Raw genomic sequence first — 20,055 nt, 5'->3', positions numbered from 1 at the left:
AAAAAAGTCTAAACAAATATGATGTTATATAGGGTTAATAATTTATTGTTAATTTTTTTATTTTATTAACATGTTTAACCCTTTCTGTGTCTCGTGTATCAAAGTCGTAACAAGTCGCAAAACAATGATATGCAACATTGACTTATAACAACACCTAAAGATTACTTTATTACGCAACAAAATGGCGTATCACTTTTAAGTCGGTTTTCAACATTTCTCGAGTGAGATACGAAGTGTTACACTTACAGTATAGCTATCTTAGTATTTCTTGGATTATGGATAAAACTATATATTGTTACGAAGGTTTAAAATAAAACAGTTATATCAGATTTAAGATTTTATTTCTCTTATAAAAAATAACCAGCCACCATGGAAATGTTGAAAATAATTTAAACATGAAAATGTACTGTTAGCGCACAAGCGGGTACCGTGAGCTAAAACAGTTGATGAAAAAAAAAATGCAAGGTTTGAGGTATCACAACCGAAGATAATGGGGATACAAATATATTCCATAAACATATCGTACTAACAGAAATGTACGGCCTCCATTATAAATGTTGTGGCGTAAAGGTGGCGTTTCGTTAAACACTGACATCTCTTTCTGCCATCGTTGATTTAACGTTCGAAAAAAGAGGACAAAGAATTCGTTCACACCCAAAGCAACATTCATAGGTAAAGTCGGTAATGTTTAATTGACATTTAAACTAATTTGGTATCTTAGGCCAATTACTAGAAAATGTTCTTTCGTTTATAATCATTACTCACGTATAGACATCCTTTCTTCTCAAAAATAGTTTCCAATTCGTTAGAAAGAGACAGAAGATTCAATGTTGAATTGTAGTCGTTTAATTAAGAATGTCTTTTAGATATGTTCATTGGTAAAAAGTTGATAAATTATCAATTCTTAAAAAAAATATACCACAATTTTTCATTGGACACAGACATAGAAAAGTATTTAAGTACTCATTTGAAAACGCGTGGCAATAATTTATAACAATTATTTTTAACAAAGAAAAAAATTATGCATCTCTAGCTCGCCTACGTTAAATAATTTATATTTAAAAATATTACCATTCTTTGTGCCTTAGATTAATGGAACTCTCACTTACCGATAATTTAAAAAACCTTCAGCGCTCCGAGGCGAAATAGTCACGCGCAAACAGTATATGTCGTATAATAAAAAAATATTTATTTTAGCAAATGCCGTTCACTCGGTTGATCGGTATAAAACATATTGTTCATATAAAATGTTTATTGCTTCATATAAAAGGCGTTCTGACCGTATAAAAATATATACCGAGACGACAAGTTGCTTACAAAATAAATGTTCTGAAGCGCGACAAAACATCTTCGAACCGTTTAACCTCAGAGTAACTTTTTATTCGATCTAGCAAAATGGAGTATTCGAATAAACTCAACTAAGTGCGATTCAAACTAGTGCGTTTTAATGTGCTTTCGACTTCGCCAAGTCGAGCTCTGTCGTTATGTATAGCGAATGCTTTATTTTTGCAAAGCTGGATTCATTAGGCGACGCACTTAAGTTTGCGTAACGTGTTCTCGTATTTGTATTTATTGTCTGCACAACATATTTGATTATTATTAATTAGGTGTACGGACAAATGGATCACTCGATGGTAAGTTGTCACCATGGGGATCCCATAGACATTGGCGCCGGAAGAAATATTAACCATTCCTTATTACACCAATGCTCTACCAACATTGGAAACTAAGATGTTATATCCTTTGTAGTTAAACTGGCTCATTCGCCCTTCACACCGTAACAAACTGAGTATCGCTATTTACCACTAGCATATGTGATGATTGGGTGGTACCTTCTGAGACGGGGTCGTTCAAAGCTCTACCGTCACTTAAAATAATTGCTTCATCTGTAAAAATACTACAACGCAAATCTTTGTTTCCGTCTAATTGTCGGTGTTTAAATGGAACATCAAAGGAATAAGGCAAACAATCGCGTTGACCGTCCACACTTAGTTTAGTTAATACCGCACGGCTCTAACTTTCATTAAATTGTTAATAAACAAATATTTTGATATATTTGAGTTAATTGAGATTCAGCCCGTGTATGGAATATTTGGTCGAACAACGCGATATCACTGTGCGACAACGTTTAGGCAAGTGTAGTGCCGACCTTATGAACAATAACGAACATAAAAATCACTTAATAGAAAATTGTCTGGTAATTTTCTATTTACTCATAATTTTTCCAAAATTGTCCTTAATTTTTCATTTTAGGATTATTATAATAGGGTTCCTATGCAATGCTATCGGCCAACACAGATCCTGTACTTATAAAAAAATCACCTTTACAAACGCAATATTTAATAACATCGTTAACCAATTACGAACATGTATAAAAATGTTTTCCGCTAAATCGTCCAATCGCGGCTTCGTATTCGTTTTAAAACTATATAAATATCGTATCTATATAACTATTACCTCAAAAGCTATACTCCATTTTGCTAGTAATTACTTAATAATCTACTAACCTACTTCCAGAATATTCTTAACATTTCGTACTATTAGTTTCTGTCAGACTTTATATAATATGCTCATCGTATTAAGTAGGTCTCTTCGGCTGGTAATTCGTAGTTGATACCGTTCATTTCGTATGGGCCATTGCATCTGTGAAGTAAAATATATTTATTACAGGCTGAATTATAATAGAATATAATATTTTACTTTGTAAACACACCACAATACGTGGAATACAAGAATAAATACAGAGCAATAACAAAATAATACTTTCACAAAAAAGGAAAAATCACAAAAACTATCCAAAACAACAAGTACCTAGATAAACTTGTAAACTGTACAGCCTTAGTCAAAGTTTGGCCCCGACGCTGATTTTTAGTCTATTCGAGACTAGATATATTTCCAATCGTAAGCCAGTGGTTTTCGATGATAATATGCATACATACAGGCAGACAAGTGTTACCACTGGTTCGGAATGTGGATTCTATTCAACATAACCAGCATGACGCCCAGTAAAAAAATTTAGATAAAAATGTATATGATAACAAAAAATAACTTAATAATAGCTCCAAGCTATATACTAAGTGTCGAATTAAGATTTATTTATTTTACTTTTCAAGATATACAAACAATGTCTTAATAAAAATTAAACTACATAAACGTAATTTTAACCAATGAGGTTATTATAAATATTTTAAACTTATTTAGGTATAACACGATTACACCACCATTGGAAATTTATAAGTGACGGTAGAATATATGATTAGTGGGTGGTACCTACCCAGTTTGCACGAAATCCTACCACCAATTAAATAAATATATAAAATTGTGCATTGTATTTTGTATTTTAATGCACTGTGAGCATACTGACCCCTGATTGTTCGGCCCATACATAAGCATCGGCTATGAGGTTTCAGTGTCGCTAGGAAGCATCACCCGCGAGCTCGTGTAGAACAGGACGCACGGAGACTTCCACCAGCTACTGAACTGGACAACTTCGTCCGGACTCACTTGGACTATGCTGAAATTGTAATAATACATATTGTGAGGTAGATTACAAAGTTATTTTGTAATAATTATTATGAAATATTTAAAGAGTTCGTATGTTTGTTTACGATCTACCAGTATGTTTTATTTGCGTTATGTAGTAATTTATTGAAAAAGTAAAAGTTATACTAGCAAACATTACGCTGATCGACATGGGCAGAACAGTAAACTCTAACATTTAGCACAGCACAGCACAGCAGCTAGCTTTGTAAAACATAATTCTATATGTGCATATAGATATGTGATAGGCATAAAAAAGTAGCCTATGTCCTTCCTTGGAGATCAAGCTTGCGTCAAAGTTTGATCAAATTCGGTTCACTTGTTTTGGCCGTGAAAGAGCCTGTAGTTCTTTACAAACAGACAAGACAAAATATTAATATAATAATAATAATATTAATATGTAAAACATAAGTAATGTTTTCAGTTTTATGTGTTACCAAATGTTTACAATTAAGCTTATGTTGACCTTACCTCAAGTCGTTGAACAAGAACCACCTAGCTTCGTCCTTTTTATCCGGTATCCGAACGTACGACACTAAATTCTTAGGATTGTCTTCCACACACACGACCACCGCGGACAGGTGGTAGTCCTGTTCCGATCTCATGGTGACTGGTTTCTTCTTATGCTTGTTAATATCCGGTAGTCGGTCTGTCGATGAATCAGTCTGGAAAATATCCGTTCAAAATTTTAGTAAATGGAGAGTAATTTGTTTTTCGTTTTAAATTCATTTTCGAATATCTTTTAAATATTCAAATTTGGACCATATTTATGTCAAATTTATTTTAAGTGTTCATGTGCATTAAATAAAATATATTTATTAAAAAAAAAAGAAAACACTAGTAATAAGGCAGTATGGAGTATCACCTTGACTTAAAAAAAAGCTAACCTTGTCATTTATGATAACTTCGCCATCGGATTGCAGTCGAATGTGTAATTGATGCGGCAACACACAGTTGCTTTCTTGCGTTGAACTCTTTAGAGAATGAAATTGCGGTGCTAATATTGACCTACAAAACATATTTGATTACTTAATTATATTTTCACTTTAAATATCACATAACTTATAAGAAAAAAACGATCAATTAAAAAAAAATTGTATTTAAGATAATATTATGATTTTTACTTGAAATAAAATTTCATTTAAGGAATATAAACTTACCAAACATAATAGCAAAAATATTCAAAAAGCAAAAATAATTTAACTATCATATCAGCCTTTGCCCATTTAAGTTTCCATAACTAAAACGTCAATATCAATTTTATCTGCTATTTATAATCTGTATATATAAAAGCGAAATACCACTCACTGATTAAACAAGAAATCTCAGAAACTGTAACACCTACAACATTTTAATTTGGCAGGTAGGTTCCTTATAGGGTGTAGATATCGGATTTTATGAAACTGTACCCTTAAGGGGGTAAAACGGCGGTTGGAAGTTTGTGTTTTATAAATTTCGCGCGGGTAAAACCGCAGACGTAGCTAGTTTTGTTATATATATACATATATGGCATACCTCTCCGGATGTTTAAACCGACAGCCAGGTCTCGCACAGTGTAAGCCATAACGACACGGCTTACTGATTCCAGCTCTTTTTGATGCTTCAGGCTGAAAAATATTATGCAATATTGTATACAAGGTATTTGTAGATGGATAAAAATCTATTATTCAATTGCAAATTGATAGCCTGTCACCTTAAATTGACAAATATTTTACGAACAAATACAGCCTTAAATATTATACACATTTATAACTGTTTCTGGTTGGTTGTACTTGGTTCTCCTTGGAAAAATAACGATACGAAACAGTTTTAGCTCCAGATTTATATTTTACTTAAGTATTTAATATTTTACTTTTTGGTTCCTGTGTGTATTTAAAGGTTTCAAAGTTACAATTAACAATTCGTTAACGTCGTTTCTATACACTAGATAGACTTACGAAAAGTTTTTGTATGCTTTCGAATTACACATAATAGAAAATTCTACTTTCCGTAAGCATAGTTAATGCTTCCTTGAATATTGTAATGGAGATAATTATTGTTTAGAAACTCATTAAATCTTTTAATATTTGTTCATAAAGTTTGTTTATTAAAATAAAAAAATATATTTACCACATCCTTTTGGATGCCCTTCGCCCAATAAGCCTTTTCATGTGCGGTCACACCGCCGCAATTGATTGCCAAGATTGGTGGCAATCTGGAAATAAAAGGGATAATAGAAAATTATATTATATAATTTTTTATATTGGACTCTTTCTTTGAACTATCAATAAAATGGCTGTTAATGGCTGAATAAAACGATTTATGAATATAGAAGTTAAACAACTGCTTATTATTAGGTGATTAATCTGTTTATCTTTTTTTCACAAAATCATCAAATGTATACACGTTTGTCATACACAATGCTATAAACATAAACAAAAAAGGGGAGTCGTCACACTCGGCTGGAACGTAGTTCGTTTCGCTATAATATATTATTTACTTATGGAAGAACAGATAAAATGAAATAAATTAGTAACGTATAAGAATACTGAAATGAAAAGGAAAAATTGAACCTTTATAAGAAATCCCATGTAAATTAAAGCAGGTTTAAATAATATTATTTAAAACGGTACATTATAAAAAGAGAGAAAGAGAGGTAAAGGTCATCTTAGGGGGACGGGGGCATAACGCTTTTCCATTACGTAACGATTTCTGCTGATGCAGTTTACTGTAAGCCGCGCAAAAAAACGTTCCGATAAAAAGGATGTACCTATATTTATATTTGTCTACGTCCGCCTGTCGAAAGAGGGCGAAGCCAGAGATGGCCTCGCCGTCGGAGCGACATATCGCCAAGGCGTCACCTGAGTATGCGGCCGTGCTGCGCGGTGGGCGTGAAGCGCGCGCAGCGCTCGCACCAGGCGGGCGTCGTGCGGCGCGCGCACAGCGACGCGCGCAGCAGCTCCGCGAACCCGCCGCGCGCCTCGCACGCGAACGCCAGCGCGCACGCCAGCGCCGCCGACACGCGCTCCTCCTGCGGCAGCCGCGCGTTAGTGCCGCCGCGCGAGCGCACCGAGGCCTCCCCGCCTTCCAGATGTTATGTCTCTTTTGCGCGCCACTTACTCACTCGCTTCTTACCCCGAAACACGATTTATCAGTGGGATACCTGATGATCGGCTCGCACCCGCTCATCAACTGTTACAACGCCTCCACTCTATCTTTACACGTCAAGAGAATTGCTACTGTTTAGATAACGATGACTATCATGTTTTTCCATTTTCGAGTTTTTACACATATAAATATACGATCGATGTTTTCAGATATTATAACGCACGTAGTTAAAAAATAATAAGAAACAAAAACACAGGGTGAACGGCAACCAACTCAAAAATAACACGATCGAAAGAAAAGGCTTGTCATTTTAAGACTATTATATTCGTCTACACTGTTACAGGTTGTGGACATACATATGCAGTTATCGTGGGTCGCTTGCTATCGGACGTAACGGTTCTAAGAACTTGTCGTTTCTCTCCGCTACAGCTCAAACGCCAATACTACTTTCGCGATCCTCCTGATAATAAAAAAGTACATTCATGTTAAACCGTTGCATCAATTTTAAGGAAGGAATTCGCGTTTTCTTTTCATTTTTGAGAGTAAGATATTTATCTACGTTTTGTAATATGTGTTTGAGTGCAACTTTGAATTAAGTGCATTAAATATTGTGAAAAAAATATTTTGTTTTAAATTAACAACATTATATTATAATCGTGTTATTCTTAATAGGCAGCTTTGACTCTGATTTGTTTCAGTATATTTATATGTTATAATACATTTTTAACAATCGCTATAACTATCCTCAAAATCATATAATGTAAGATTTTTCTCATGCGATCGATATTTACAACGTCAGTTACAACCCAGTGACCTCAAAATACTTAAATTTTATGATATTCTTCAAAAAGTATACAAACCTCTTTATTGCACTTCATGCATTTGTTGACCTGTTGCCGACCAATAGCGAATAGTTGCGATATTTCGGACTCCTCGTTATCAGCTTGCCGCTTATTCGGTAAATCATTACTTTCGTTTTGAACGTGATTCGTTACGGCCGTACCTGAAAAAATACACCAACAAATCACAAAGCTCTCGTATTATTTAGAATTATTGGCGTTTATTCCATTATGTTACACAACTTCGACTCTTTTTTTTATGGCATTGGTTGGCGGACATATGGACCACCTGATGGTAAGTGGTCACCACCGCCCATAGACAAAGGCGCTGTAAGAAATATTAACCATTCCTTACATCACCTATGCGCCACCAACCTTGGTAAATAAGATGTTATGTCCCTTGTTAATTTGCTTAATAGAATTATTAACTATTGTCTTTTTAAATGAGCCGATATGCGTAAGAAAAACATATATATTTGCATACTTTTACGTCAAATTTATTTGGGAAAGCTTTAGGTGACGGATTGGTTCACCGACATCATACGGTTGGTTGAGACGGTAAAATGACGGTATTGATGAATGTTCCTGAATCGGTAGATTTTCTCGCAGAGATAATTAAGTGATGCAAGCACCATGTGTATAGATTTATTTACTTAATATTTTAAATTGTGTATCGTTGTTGGTTCTAATGGATTACAGCGTCAATGATGTACGTCAAACACTGAAATTCAGCTGAGAAAAGGTAGCCTACGTGAGGGTTCAGTGAATCGAACGTCCTAAGGTTGGATTCTGAGGGTCTCCTTTGAGATCGCACCTCGACTGGACTTGACAACGGACGATGTCGTTCGCAATAGTGACGTCGTCGAGTCCGTCGACTAGACGTTGTAAGCTGAGGACTTCGTGTCCGCCAGCCAGGAGTACTTATTCTACCTAGCTGCAGTTACGTTATCTTCCTCCAATTGGACACGCGACGGTTCGATAGGTCATCTCGAGCAGAAGCAGAGCAGACGGCTGCTGCAGAGCAGCAGAAATACTAGGCACCGTTGGTTGCACCGAGCTTTAGACAGGCGTTTCACCGGTAAGCGAACATCTCCCATAGCGGTTAACACAATAGCAATCCTTAGCTTTTACAGCATCCATGGCTTATGATGGTCCAATTGTTCCATTCTACTCCAGCGAAAACTAAACGATATATCGAAATAAACTAGTATTATAGAAGAAATGTACACATACCCTCATCGTGGTTATTACGCCACTGCTCCTCGTCTAACTCGTCTTCGTATTCCGAAGGTCCCAAGAACTCAAGATCGTTATTATACTGATACTCGTACTGTCCGTTCATTTGCCTAGTATTATTAACTCGAGGTTTGGGAGGACTCGTTTTTTGTGCTAGGAAAGTCAATTCCTTCTCCTTTTTACGTGTTTCTAGTATTTCGTAATGTATCTGGTGGAGAATGAAGCGGTTCCAACTCTGAAATATTTCGTATATTAATTATTATGATTGAAAAGTAAAAATAATTGATTAGTAGCTCCCATTGAATCACATTTTTGAGAGTATTTACATATCGCATTGCACACAGGTTAATGACCTTTAGCTTCCCAAAAGGCCAGTTTCCGAAAATATGACAGTACCATTTACATACACAAACATACACCAGCTAGTTACACAAAAGAACGAAGATTATCTATAAATATATTATTCTTAGTGTTGCATATGAGAACACTATGAGAAAGCCTTAAATTCTATCGAGACTTAAGCGGTACTGGAGTCGATCGAAGTTTTGAATTATGATAATATACACAAAGGTGCGACAAAACCCGTCCAAATGCGGAGAGGGGTCAGAATCTCCGATCCTGTTACTCGTGATATCCACAAAATTGATCACAACTTAGTCTCACGCTGAGCAGACCTGAACAGAGCGGTACACCGGAGGATCTGAACGTGAACATATACAACATGAAAGTTATGTCCAATGTCTATGCCATATCAGTACCATTTGCTGTTGGAGGCGTTGCTCGCGACGTTGTCGACGAATATATTTTAATATATTTTACCTAGTAAAAGTAGTCCAGATGAGTAAGTCCAACTAAGAGAGAGGTCACTCGTAGAATCCAACTCGTCTGGGCAGCATTCGGAAAATTAAGACATAACTTGTCATCTAAATTACTTCAATGTCAATCGAAAGTAATCGAACAATGTGGGGAATAGACCAATGTCATAGATTTAAGGACCTGAGTCGTGGTGCTTATCCAGCCGGTTCTTTCGCATTCCAAGATCGCAAATATGCAAAGATTAATGTCGGTATTTTAATACGTAACCGAATTCTTAACGAGGAAATCCGTAGAAGAGCGAAGATAACCGACTTAGCTCGCAAATATAGCAAGTTGAAGTGGTTATAAACAGAGTACGTTGTTCGAAGGACCGTTAACAGATTGAGAAGAAAGGTCTTCGACTGAAAACCACGACTCAGAAACAAGAGACTAGGAGACCTAGACCAGGTGGACTGATACCAAAGAATATCCTACCTATAAATTGCTGTTTTATACAGGGGGAAATTTGTTTTTTCTTTTTATTTTTTATGCTGAGGTGTTGGTCGTTATTGTCGATGCTCTTTTGTCATTTTAAGGTATGTTCATTGACGCCAATGACATATAAATCCTGAGGATATAAATGAAATGAAGTTAAAATGTTTTTCAGTCAGAAACTGGACAATTTACATGCCTCGATTGTTCAATAATGAGCTTGTTCATCATTATTTTGTAATATTCAAATTACACCTCTGCAGTAACAGGCCCAGGACGAAACTCTCATATACGGCTTCAATGGACTCAATTTGCGTTTGGGACGGTTTCTCTGCATCCCCAGTGTCCAGTGTCCTAAACGAATGCCTTGGATCCTACGCCTCTTCTCATCTGGTCTGGTATGATCTGGTCGTATCCCATGGGACAGTGAGAGAGTGTTAGCATAATATATTATTATATCCCACAGCCTGTCAGCTGCAGCCAACCTGCAGCCGCCACCACATGAGCTAAACCTATAGGAGTGACGAGGTCGGCGCGCGGCTGGCAGCGCGACACTCCGCCGTACCTGTATGAGCGTGACGAGGTCGGCGCGCGGCTGGCAGCGCGACACTCCGCCGTACCTGTATGAGCGTGACGAGGTCGGCGCGCGGCTGGCAGCGCGACACTCCGCCGTACCTGTATGAGCGTGACGAGGTCGGCGCGCGGCTGGCAGCGCGACACTCCGCCGTACCTGTATGAGCGTGACGAGGTCGGCGCGCGGCTGGCAGCGCGACACTCCGCCGTACCTGTATGAGCGTGACGAGGTCGGCGCGAGGCTCGGCGCGCTCGGGCAGGATGAGGCCGAGCGCGGCGGCCTCGGGCACGGTGCGGAAGGCGCGCAGGAAGTTGCTCGCCTGGCACGGCGCGCCGCCCGACGTGTCCAGCGTGCGGAACAGGAAGCCTGACGGAAACACTCGTGGTCATGGTCGGGGAGCTGGATAGCATTTTCGTGTACGATTTGTTTATACAAAAATTAATACGAATTGAAATTGTGCAGTTTTTTCATTATAGCACTTACAATAGTAAAAAATAATTGTAAGAAATCATTTACACAAATTAGAATGCTGATAGCCAAAATTATCACAAATTATATATATGAATCCACGACAATAAAAACTAGTGATGTAATTGTAGGTATTGAATTTATTTATTATAATTATTAATATTTATATTTATTCATAATATAAACTTAATATTATATTTTTTTCTTGTCAACATTGCTCTATGGTGTAAAAAGTGTGTTAAAAAACTTATCTTAAGAAATCTAAATATGTCATTGATGAAACTCATAAATTGTAATTATATAACTAAGGCGTACATCCTTTTAATTAAATATTAAAATGTCTGACTGACATACAACGCACGGCCTCAGCCTGTGGGTCTAACGCGAAGAAATTACACATATATAGTGCAATTAATACAATAATACCCGCTACATGGTCAAATTATGTATAAATTTTGCTCACCAGCTGATAATGACTTACCCAATTCACAACTGAGACAAAATTCCTTTGCGCATGTGTGCGCCAGTAGTGTAGCTTTCAGTGGTGGAATGTAATATAGTACCTGCATATTAAATTTATCTCATTTATAATCTGAAAGTCACAAACCGTTTAAGCATCACGTCAAGGACTTTACAACAGAATAACACATCATTTAAACATATTAAAAATATCTCAATATATATCTATCTATCTTTGACAGACAATTGCACGACTAAGCAATTCCAGTACGTAGACAACGTAGAATCAACTGTAAAACTAAACCACACGTTTCAAGATACTATAAAATCGTTTAAATGCAAAGATGCGAACGTAACATTGCAAATAACTATTGTTCGACTAGTGGTCGAAATTCGATCACTGTTGTTATCGATACGCAACTGGCGTTTAATCTTTAATCACGATTCTAATCATACTTGTTGGTAGGGCTTCCCATCTGGGCTACCCATCTGGGTAGGCACCACCCATTCATCACATATTCTATCGCAATTCTACAGCAATATTGTGTTCCGGTTTGAAAGATGAGTGAGTCAATATAACTACAGATACAAGTTTCCCAAGGTTAAGGTTGAGGTTGAGGTTGTAAGGGATGGTTAAGGCGCCTGGCACATGGCGTATTTTAAACGCGCGCCGTAGCTTATTTTTGTGTTTTTGTATATTCGAACGCGCGTAAAACGCGATACATACGCGCGTGTGCAGCGCGTTCGAAGTTCGTTTGGTGAACGTAAACTCTCTTTAAAATATTATGCGGCACATGTCGCAAATTACATTTAGTACTAAGAAGTTTATTGAATTAAATTGTAGTAAATTAGTATATACATATCTTTAAATTGATATCTCCCACTCGAGTTCTTATCTTAACGGTGTAATTTATGCCCGTCATGAATATGGATAAGGCGAATGAGGAATAAGAAGGATAATGTATTTCTTATAAGTATTTTACAACTTGATGAGTTTATGACCAAAACGTGGAAGTGTGGGGTTACAAGGTTGCATTAAAACCTCGTTTGGAGCGTATACGCGCGTCATCTGCGCGCTTAAAATACGCCATGTGCTAGGGGCCTAATATTTCTTACGGCGGCAATATTATGGGTGACGGTGACCACTTACCATCAGATGACCCATTTTCCTTACCTATTTTCTTTCCAGTCCGCCTATCCAGTGTAATAAAAAAAGGTAAAAAAAAAAAACGCTTTTGGTCAACACTTATTTTTCCAACCCTCCAAACTGTTTTACCAGTGGCTTCAAAATAAATTCTTATACATGCGATTCTTAAGCAGTAAACCGTAATAAAAAATCGTTTGATAAACAGAGAAGAAAAATTTGTAATTGCATATTTATATTCATATTAATAGATTCTACGTCACAATCGGTTCCACTTGCTTATCCGTACATTTCTTAAAATCCGAATTGGGAGGAAAGTTTGAAACCTTTTGTTAGCAGATATAGTTTGTTATTTATCTAAAAATTATATGTGTAATAGTACCTGTAACATTGCATTGCAGTATGAATTAGGCATAGTCGATTCTAAGCCTGGAAAGCCAGTTTTATTTACTATAATATCTTCGTCACTTGGTAACAATTTATTGAATCGAATTTCTATCTGAAAATATAAATAAATAGATAAATATTTGACAACATCACATACATTACTCTGATCCCAATGTAAGTAGCTAAAGCACTTGTGTTATGGAAAATCAAATCAACCACAAACATCCAGACCCAAAACGACAGAAAACTAATGAACTTTTTATACATCGACTCGGCCGGGAATCGAACACGGGACCTCGACCACGGAGGTCGTCCAATTATAAATTAAATATTAATTCTGGGCTACTCTGTCAATCTTATAAACATCTATAATATCATTATAAATGCTAAATGATCAATGTTTCAAGGTTCACGAACCACTGCATCGAATTTTATATGATACAAAGCAAGCTTGAACTCCAAGGAAGGACATAGGCTACTTTTGTATGCCTTACACCTGACGAACAACCCCTTAAAAGAGAGCGAAACCGCGGGCGACAACTACTTACAAATTCGGCGTTCTCTGGAGTCTTTATATAAAACAGTTTAAAAAAAAATCAGCGATACAATTGGAGATGTAACAGTTAATTATTTTAATAGTTGAAAAAAAATGAAAAGTATAAATTAGAAAAGGGTTAGTAGAAAGTTATACACAAAAAGAAAAAATACCTTAATAATTTAGATTATTTAATAGATACATGAAAACTTTCAATTTCAAATCAGGAAAAATCACACAATATTTTCAGATCGGCGCTTGGACTATAATTTTACGACAATAATACCCTTAGAGCATAATATAACCTAACCTTAGAGCTAAATCAAAATTTTTCCCAATACTATATTGTACTATTTATTGTATATATTTTTTTTTTCTAAAAAATAATAAAACTATACTTACTTTTAAATAATGTCTAGGTATCGGTTGTATACTAATACTAGCGTCGTTCTTTTTTACATTATCAAGGTTGTCTTCGACATACGGCATCTGTAATATGTATTTATATTAGAATATTATATAGTATATATATATATATTATACTTTAATTATTTTAAGAGCTTCTATTGAAAAATTATGGCAACATTATCGCATCAAAATGAAAATACGTACTGATCTTAAGTAAACAGATTATATTTACAAAATATAATTAATTGATTATACCCACAAGTGCCAACCAAGCCAAGTGTTTTAACCATTTCAATAAAACTTTTTATTTTTTTTAATAATCTAAAAAAAATATCATGGTAATCACAATAAGATAGGAAATTTGTGACTTGATGCATTTTTGCTTTACTCAAATATAAAAAGGTTTACCTCATTTCGTCTATGAGTCTTTGGATTCGGCGCGTAACCGATTGGACCTTGCATCTTCATTGTTTTTAATACTTCGGGATCGATTGGCTTTGGCTTTCTGAAATATCAATTTAGTATGTATAACATAATACAATCAGGCAAACTATAGAGTTGAGTGTTATAAATACTAACTTCGAGTTAAAGGCAAACAATGAAGTCCGTTATATTAACATATAAAATACCACTTCACTCAATGAAGTTAAGCTGGTGGTAGGGCTTTGTGCAAACACGTCTGGGTAGGTACCACCCAATTATCAGTTCCGCTTTGAAGGGTGAGTGAGCCAGTGAAACTACAGGTACAAGATATAAGATAACATCTTAGTTCCCAAGATTGGTGGCGCATTGGAGAAGGGATGATTAATATTTCTAACAGCGCCAATGTCTATGGGCGGTGGTGCCCACTTACCATCAAGTGGCCCATTTCCCGGTCCGCCTATCTATTACATAAAAAAATGTCTCACCTGTATATTTTCTTAAAGAAGTCCGGAGGCAACTCGTTGAACCACCTCGAGCCGGATGCAAGAGGAGACAATGGTACGGTTGAGAATTGGAATGTGGTGTCGTTAAAACCGACAACTGGAAGTTCTGGTGCTGGGTCTGCAAATTCAGTTGCCCTAAAAGTATAAATTTAATATTGAGAACATTTAAACATCATTATAGTTGTAAGAAATAGTTCAAACATAAGCGATTTTCGAAAATAAAACTAATACTTATTCATTATAAATTCTGCCAGCACCCTCAATGCTTTGAATTGGTGTTCCATATGCCGTATATTAATGGCGAATGAATAGAAAGCTTTATAATACGCCATTTACAAGAATTTAGACTATTTTACCTAGAAAAGTTGTTAAAGTGTGGTTCATGATTATGCTGAGCCGAGAATAGATGAAGATGTCCCGACTGATCGCCAAATACGAGAGCTTGACTAGTGGAAGACACGTCCATAACACTACATTGAGAAGTTTGAGTATTCACCTGAAATTATAAAATTTAATTATTCAACTATTTTTTCTCACGATAAAACACGAAGTAACTCATTCTGATCAAATTTTATTTAGGTATAATCCTTACCGAATTGTTTAAACATACATTAAAACTCATTCAAAAATTCAGACAAATTTAATGTATATTCAAATAGGACCTATGTCATTTTTTAATTTTAACTAACCTGAAATACAGATTGGTACTCAGATTCATGGGCTTCATTAACATGAAATAAAGTGACATGTCCATCCCCAGCCAATGCCACAGCCCGTCCGGACACAGCTGGTACAAAGTGCAATAACAACGGTGGAGACACAGTTGGTATTGACCAAGCCGCTTTGCCTTTAACTCTTCTGACATCCCATACTAATACATAAGGTTCCGGTACTGCTACGGTAGCTCTAAAATTACCAATATTTAATGATTAATACAAATTTACCAATTCGAAATATTTCATTAGTTACTTAATTCAAATGTTAGATATATTCAAAAATCTATTATATATTAGATTTCAAGCAAGAACCACTTCACAACTAAGACAAACTTTATGTTTATTGATTAAGTGTGGATATATATAAAAAGTAGTTTGAGTTTTATTAAATTATTTTTCATAGCATTAGTGAATAATATAATACAACACATAAATTATTTCCTCTATCTTTAAATAAAAAAATTAAACACAGACTAAATAATAAAGTAAATAAATAAATAAATAAGGAAAGTAATTTCTGATTAGTTTCTATTTTTGTATGATTCTCTTTTGCTCCTGAGCATCAGGATATTAAATAATACAACACCTGCAGAACCTTCAGCTTATTGTCATAATATTTATTTACTGCTATTGTCATAGTACTATCTATTTCTAACAAGGCAAACTACTTTTATATTCTTACTCGTAGGTTACATTGAAAGAAAAATTTAATAGCTACACAAATATATTAAAGTTGAATTGTCTTGAAAAAATTAGTTCTTTTATTGTTATGGTAACCAGATTGACGATATGGTCATCTCGGGAAAAATCACATTAACTTTATTTCCAATAACACTTAATAAATACTTTGTATAAGATTTTTTTGACAACTGTAAAATTAGTTTAGCAACTGCAAGGTTCTCACATCCCTATGTATGAAGCTTGAAAACCTGAGTAGGATAGTACCTACTATTTCATATAGGTCAGCAGACTAGCAGATGGGTCACCTAATGGTAAGAAGTCACCACTGCCCATAGACATTAGCACTGTCAGCAATATTAAAAAATCGTCAATTTAAACTGTACACTAATTACAGGAATAGCAAACATCGACAATGCATTTGATATCTCTTATGGTATGAATGTTTATGAGGGATGGTAATCACTTACCATCAGATACATGGCATAACACAAAAAAGCTTCTGCCTACTATTACAAAAAAAAAAAATAGGATTAACACTTGCGATTGAGTAAATCCACATGTAATTAAATGATTTCCCTGCATGTCCAAATCGGAGAGACAGGCTGAGTGTGCTCTGAACGTATGCTCCGCTTTACCGGGATTTCGTATATCTCGCAATGACACCATGCCATTGGCGCTGCCGCATGCAACTAATGAGCCGCCTCCACTCCGTAGTACAGCACAGCCATCTGCTGGTACTTTCTGTAAAAAAAATAATTTTAAGAAAACAATAAATATACGAATTAAGTGTTTCTAACCAATTTGGGCTATACTAGTCAGTCTCAATGATTAACTGTGCAGAAGATATTAAAGTAAAGGCGTCTGTGCGTTAACACAAACACTATCCTCTCACTCTTAATATTAGATATATTAACGTAGTACGACAATTCAACATCCATTTTGCGAAAAGTCGCAAAAACACAGCATAACGATTTACAAAACAGGGGACTGTAAGACTACCAACAGCCTTTCTTTGTACTACTGAGTATTTACGGCCCCACAAGTAGTTTTTACAATTAAATGATCATTACTGTACATATATTGGATGCAAAGAGTTCAATCAGATAATAAAATTATAAAATAGATATATCAAATTCAGTTAAATACAAATGATGGAAAGTAATTGTAAAAAGTAAATGAAAAATGTTTAATGAAATATTCTTACTATCACAGTCTCAGTCATCTTGTTGATATCTAATTCTAGGAGTTTGTCTTGGTGTCCACCTATCAAAAACTTGTGCGAGTTTACTTGAAAAAGACATTGCATGTCCATCATATTTGAGGATCTGTGGAAGATAAATTTAATTTAATAGACATAATATATGACAATTTTTTTTAATTGAATTGAGTATTATTTTATAAGTCTTCTATATGTTGGAAAGTACAAATTATTTCAGACAAGTAGACTACTTAGATTTTCAGTGCAATGTTGACGAGTGACTTAGTGATATGCCATTTTATACACATATCTCATAAATTTTATAATTATTATAGTCAATATAGCACATCACATGTACACCACCCAAAAAAGAAGACCTGCTTATTTTCTGAACAACATCCATACTAATAGTATAACGTAAACGTGATCTGTCTTTCTGTTGTGCTTTCAAGGACAAAACCACTGAATCGAATTTGATGAAATTTAGTTTAAAGCAAGCTTGAGCCTACTACAGACCAATTTTTATACTTAACACCTGACGACCTCATCCATAATGCAAGTAAATACGCAAGCGACAACTACTATAATATAAGTCTGCATCATAAATCTTCCAACTAAATATTATTACAGATCAAAAAGTATCTAATTTAAAAGAGATTTCTATTCTATATTGTCATTATAAAATAGAAAGTCATTATAAATATTTAGGTAATATTAAAGATACATCACATTACTTCTTAAACTTTCGTCTTATAAGAACAAAATAATGTTATATTTTTACACAAAATATTCAATGTATTTGTATAAAAAAGCGGGTTAGAAATAGTTATCCAAACAAAATAAAAAAAATATGTGGTTATATTTCTCCTTACTTATGTGTGTGCTGAGGTATGCCTCTTCTTATTTGGTGTCTTAAACTTGTTTTAGTGAGACAATATATACCTTTTTCTAATGTCAGTATATCTCTTACTTCTTCTGTTTGATGGATTTGGAATGATGTATATTTTTGCAAGTTTGGTCCATAATAAGATGTAACATGCCCCTTAAAAAATAAAATAATCTTTGTTTATTTGGATAAAGTAACAACCCTTTATTGACCCCTGCTGAGTAAATAATCTCCTAATCTATAATCTCCTTTTTGAGGTTTGGAGCTTACTCTACATTGTTTCAATGTGGGTTTTTCACACACACATTTATCTGATATGGAAAAGTCTCATACCTTATTTTACAAAAATTGTGGTTGAGACTTTTCCGTTACTATTTTTTTATATTACACATTACATGTGGTTGATATTTTGTAATTTGCAAATTTTAGTGACAAAATTGATTGTATTAGTCAATGATGAACATGAAATGCTTACTAAAAGGTTTACTCAATAAGAGTTATATTGATATTACATTTCATAGTGACACAACTTACCCCTTGATTACCCATCCATACCAATTCCTCATACTTGTCAAAGACAGAGGCTGACACACCATAACGGTCACCACCATCAACAAGTACTGTACTTCGAACTTCATATTCTGCCTCTTGGTTTCGCAGAATATAAGGTTGTGAATATTTTGTTTGGAATTGATCTATAAACATTAGAATATGATTTGATTAGAAGAAAATTTGTAATGTGTGCTAGATGCAATTATCCTCAAATTATTATGAGCTTGGGTATTATTAAATTACTATTAACTAATGTTTTAAATAATCTAAAATAAATATTTCTTCATGCTAGGAAATACGAAATTCAAATTTCCGAATTATAAGTAATATAAATTTTAATATAGTATATTTCATGTCATTAACAATTTTTTTATAACTTAAACTAAACTTGAAATTTTATGAGGCATTGTACTTCTTATTGTTGAATGTATAATATAAGAAATCTCACATTATTTATATATTTTGACACGAATCATACACGTTTTGCTGGTAGAAGCAGATCCATATATTGTGACAGAAGATTTATTTTGTACGTATGGTAATATACATTTTTCGACAATTGAAAATGTAGTTTAACTTCATAAGAACCACTTTATTAAATAAATAGTAATATTGTATGTATTAATTTTCCAATAATTAGTACAAAGCACTTACCTTCCATTATATGTTCCGATTGCATACCAAGATCGGTATAATGGAATTCCATGGTTTTATTATTTTAAAATATTTAAACCATTCAACTAGGAGCCATTTATATTGTAAATTAAATAATTAACAACAAAATTAACTATACAATCGGAAAAGACCAAACTTGACAAACTCGCACTTGTTTTCTTGACACATCAAATCGAGGACAAACTACAGATAACAGATATATCAATGTTACATAGATAACATAAAATACGAAAAAAATCAAATTATATAGTGCTTGTCATTTTGAATAAAAATTATCGTTAATTTAATAATAAATATTAGTAATAAAATAATTATTTTTAAAATATAAATTACGGTTTTTTGATATATATTCTATTTTTTTCTAAATTTAATTATAAATTTATTTGTGTGTACTCTACACAAAAGAAAAATTTCAATTTTATTTTTTTATTTAATATAAATTAAATGCAGTTTATAT

General features: G+C 34.5%; 1 protein-coding gene across 1 annotated transcript; it reads right to left on the bottom strand.

The window, feature by feature from the left end:
* Positions 1-319: 319 nt before the first annotated feature.
* On the bottom strand, positions 320-19,770 carry LOC113397881 (PAN2-PAN3 deadenylation complex catalytic subunit PAN2). The gene is made up of 22 exons (XM_026636407.2): positions 19,578-19,770; positions 18,906-19,066; positions 18,358-18,527; positions 17,492-17,612; positions 16,829-17,028; positions 15,580-15,796; positions 15,247-15,386; positions 14,873-15,025; positions 14,373-14,469; positions 13,959-14,045; positions 13,017-13,133; positions 11,513-11,594; positions 10,775-10,929; positions 8,700-8,937; positions 7,488-7,630; positions 6,381-6,550; positions 5,650-5,734; positions 5,056-5,147; positions 4,428-4,548; positions 4,012-4,205; positions 3,365-3,514; positions 320-2,643 (listed from the first exon to the last, which is right to left on the bottom strand). Exons 1-21 carry the CDS (start codon positions 19,627-19,629, stop codon positions 3,397-3,399), a joined length of 2,913 nt encoding a protein of 970 aa, XP_026492192.2. The 5' UTR covers positions 19,630-19,770; the 3' UTR covers positions 320-2,643; positions 3,365-3,396.
* Positions 19,771-20,055: the final 285 nt, after the last annotated feature.

Source organism: Vanessa tameamea, chromosome 13 (assembly GCF_037043105.1).
Source record: "Vanessa tameamea isolate UH-Manoa-2023 chromosome 13, ilVanTame1 primary haplotype, whole genome shotgun sequence".
NCBI classification, from domain to species: Eukaryota; Metazoa; Arthropoda; class Insecta; order Lepidoptera; family Nymphalidae; genus Vanessa; species Vanessa tameamea.
This window is presented reverse-complemented; position numbering and strand designations above follow the sequence as displayed.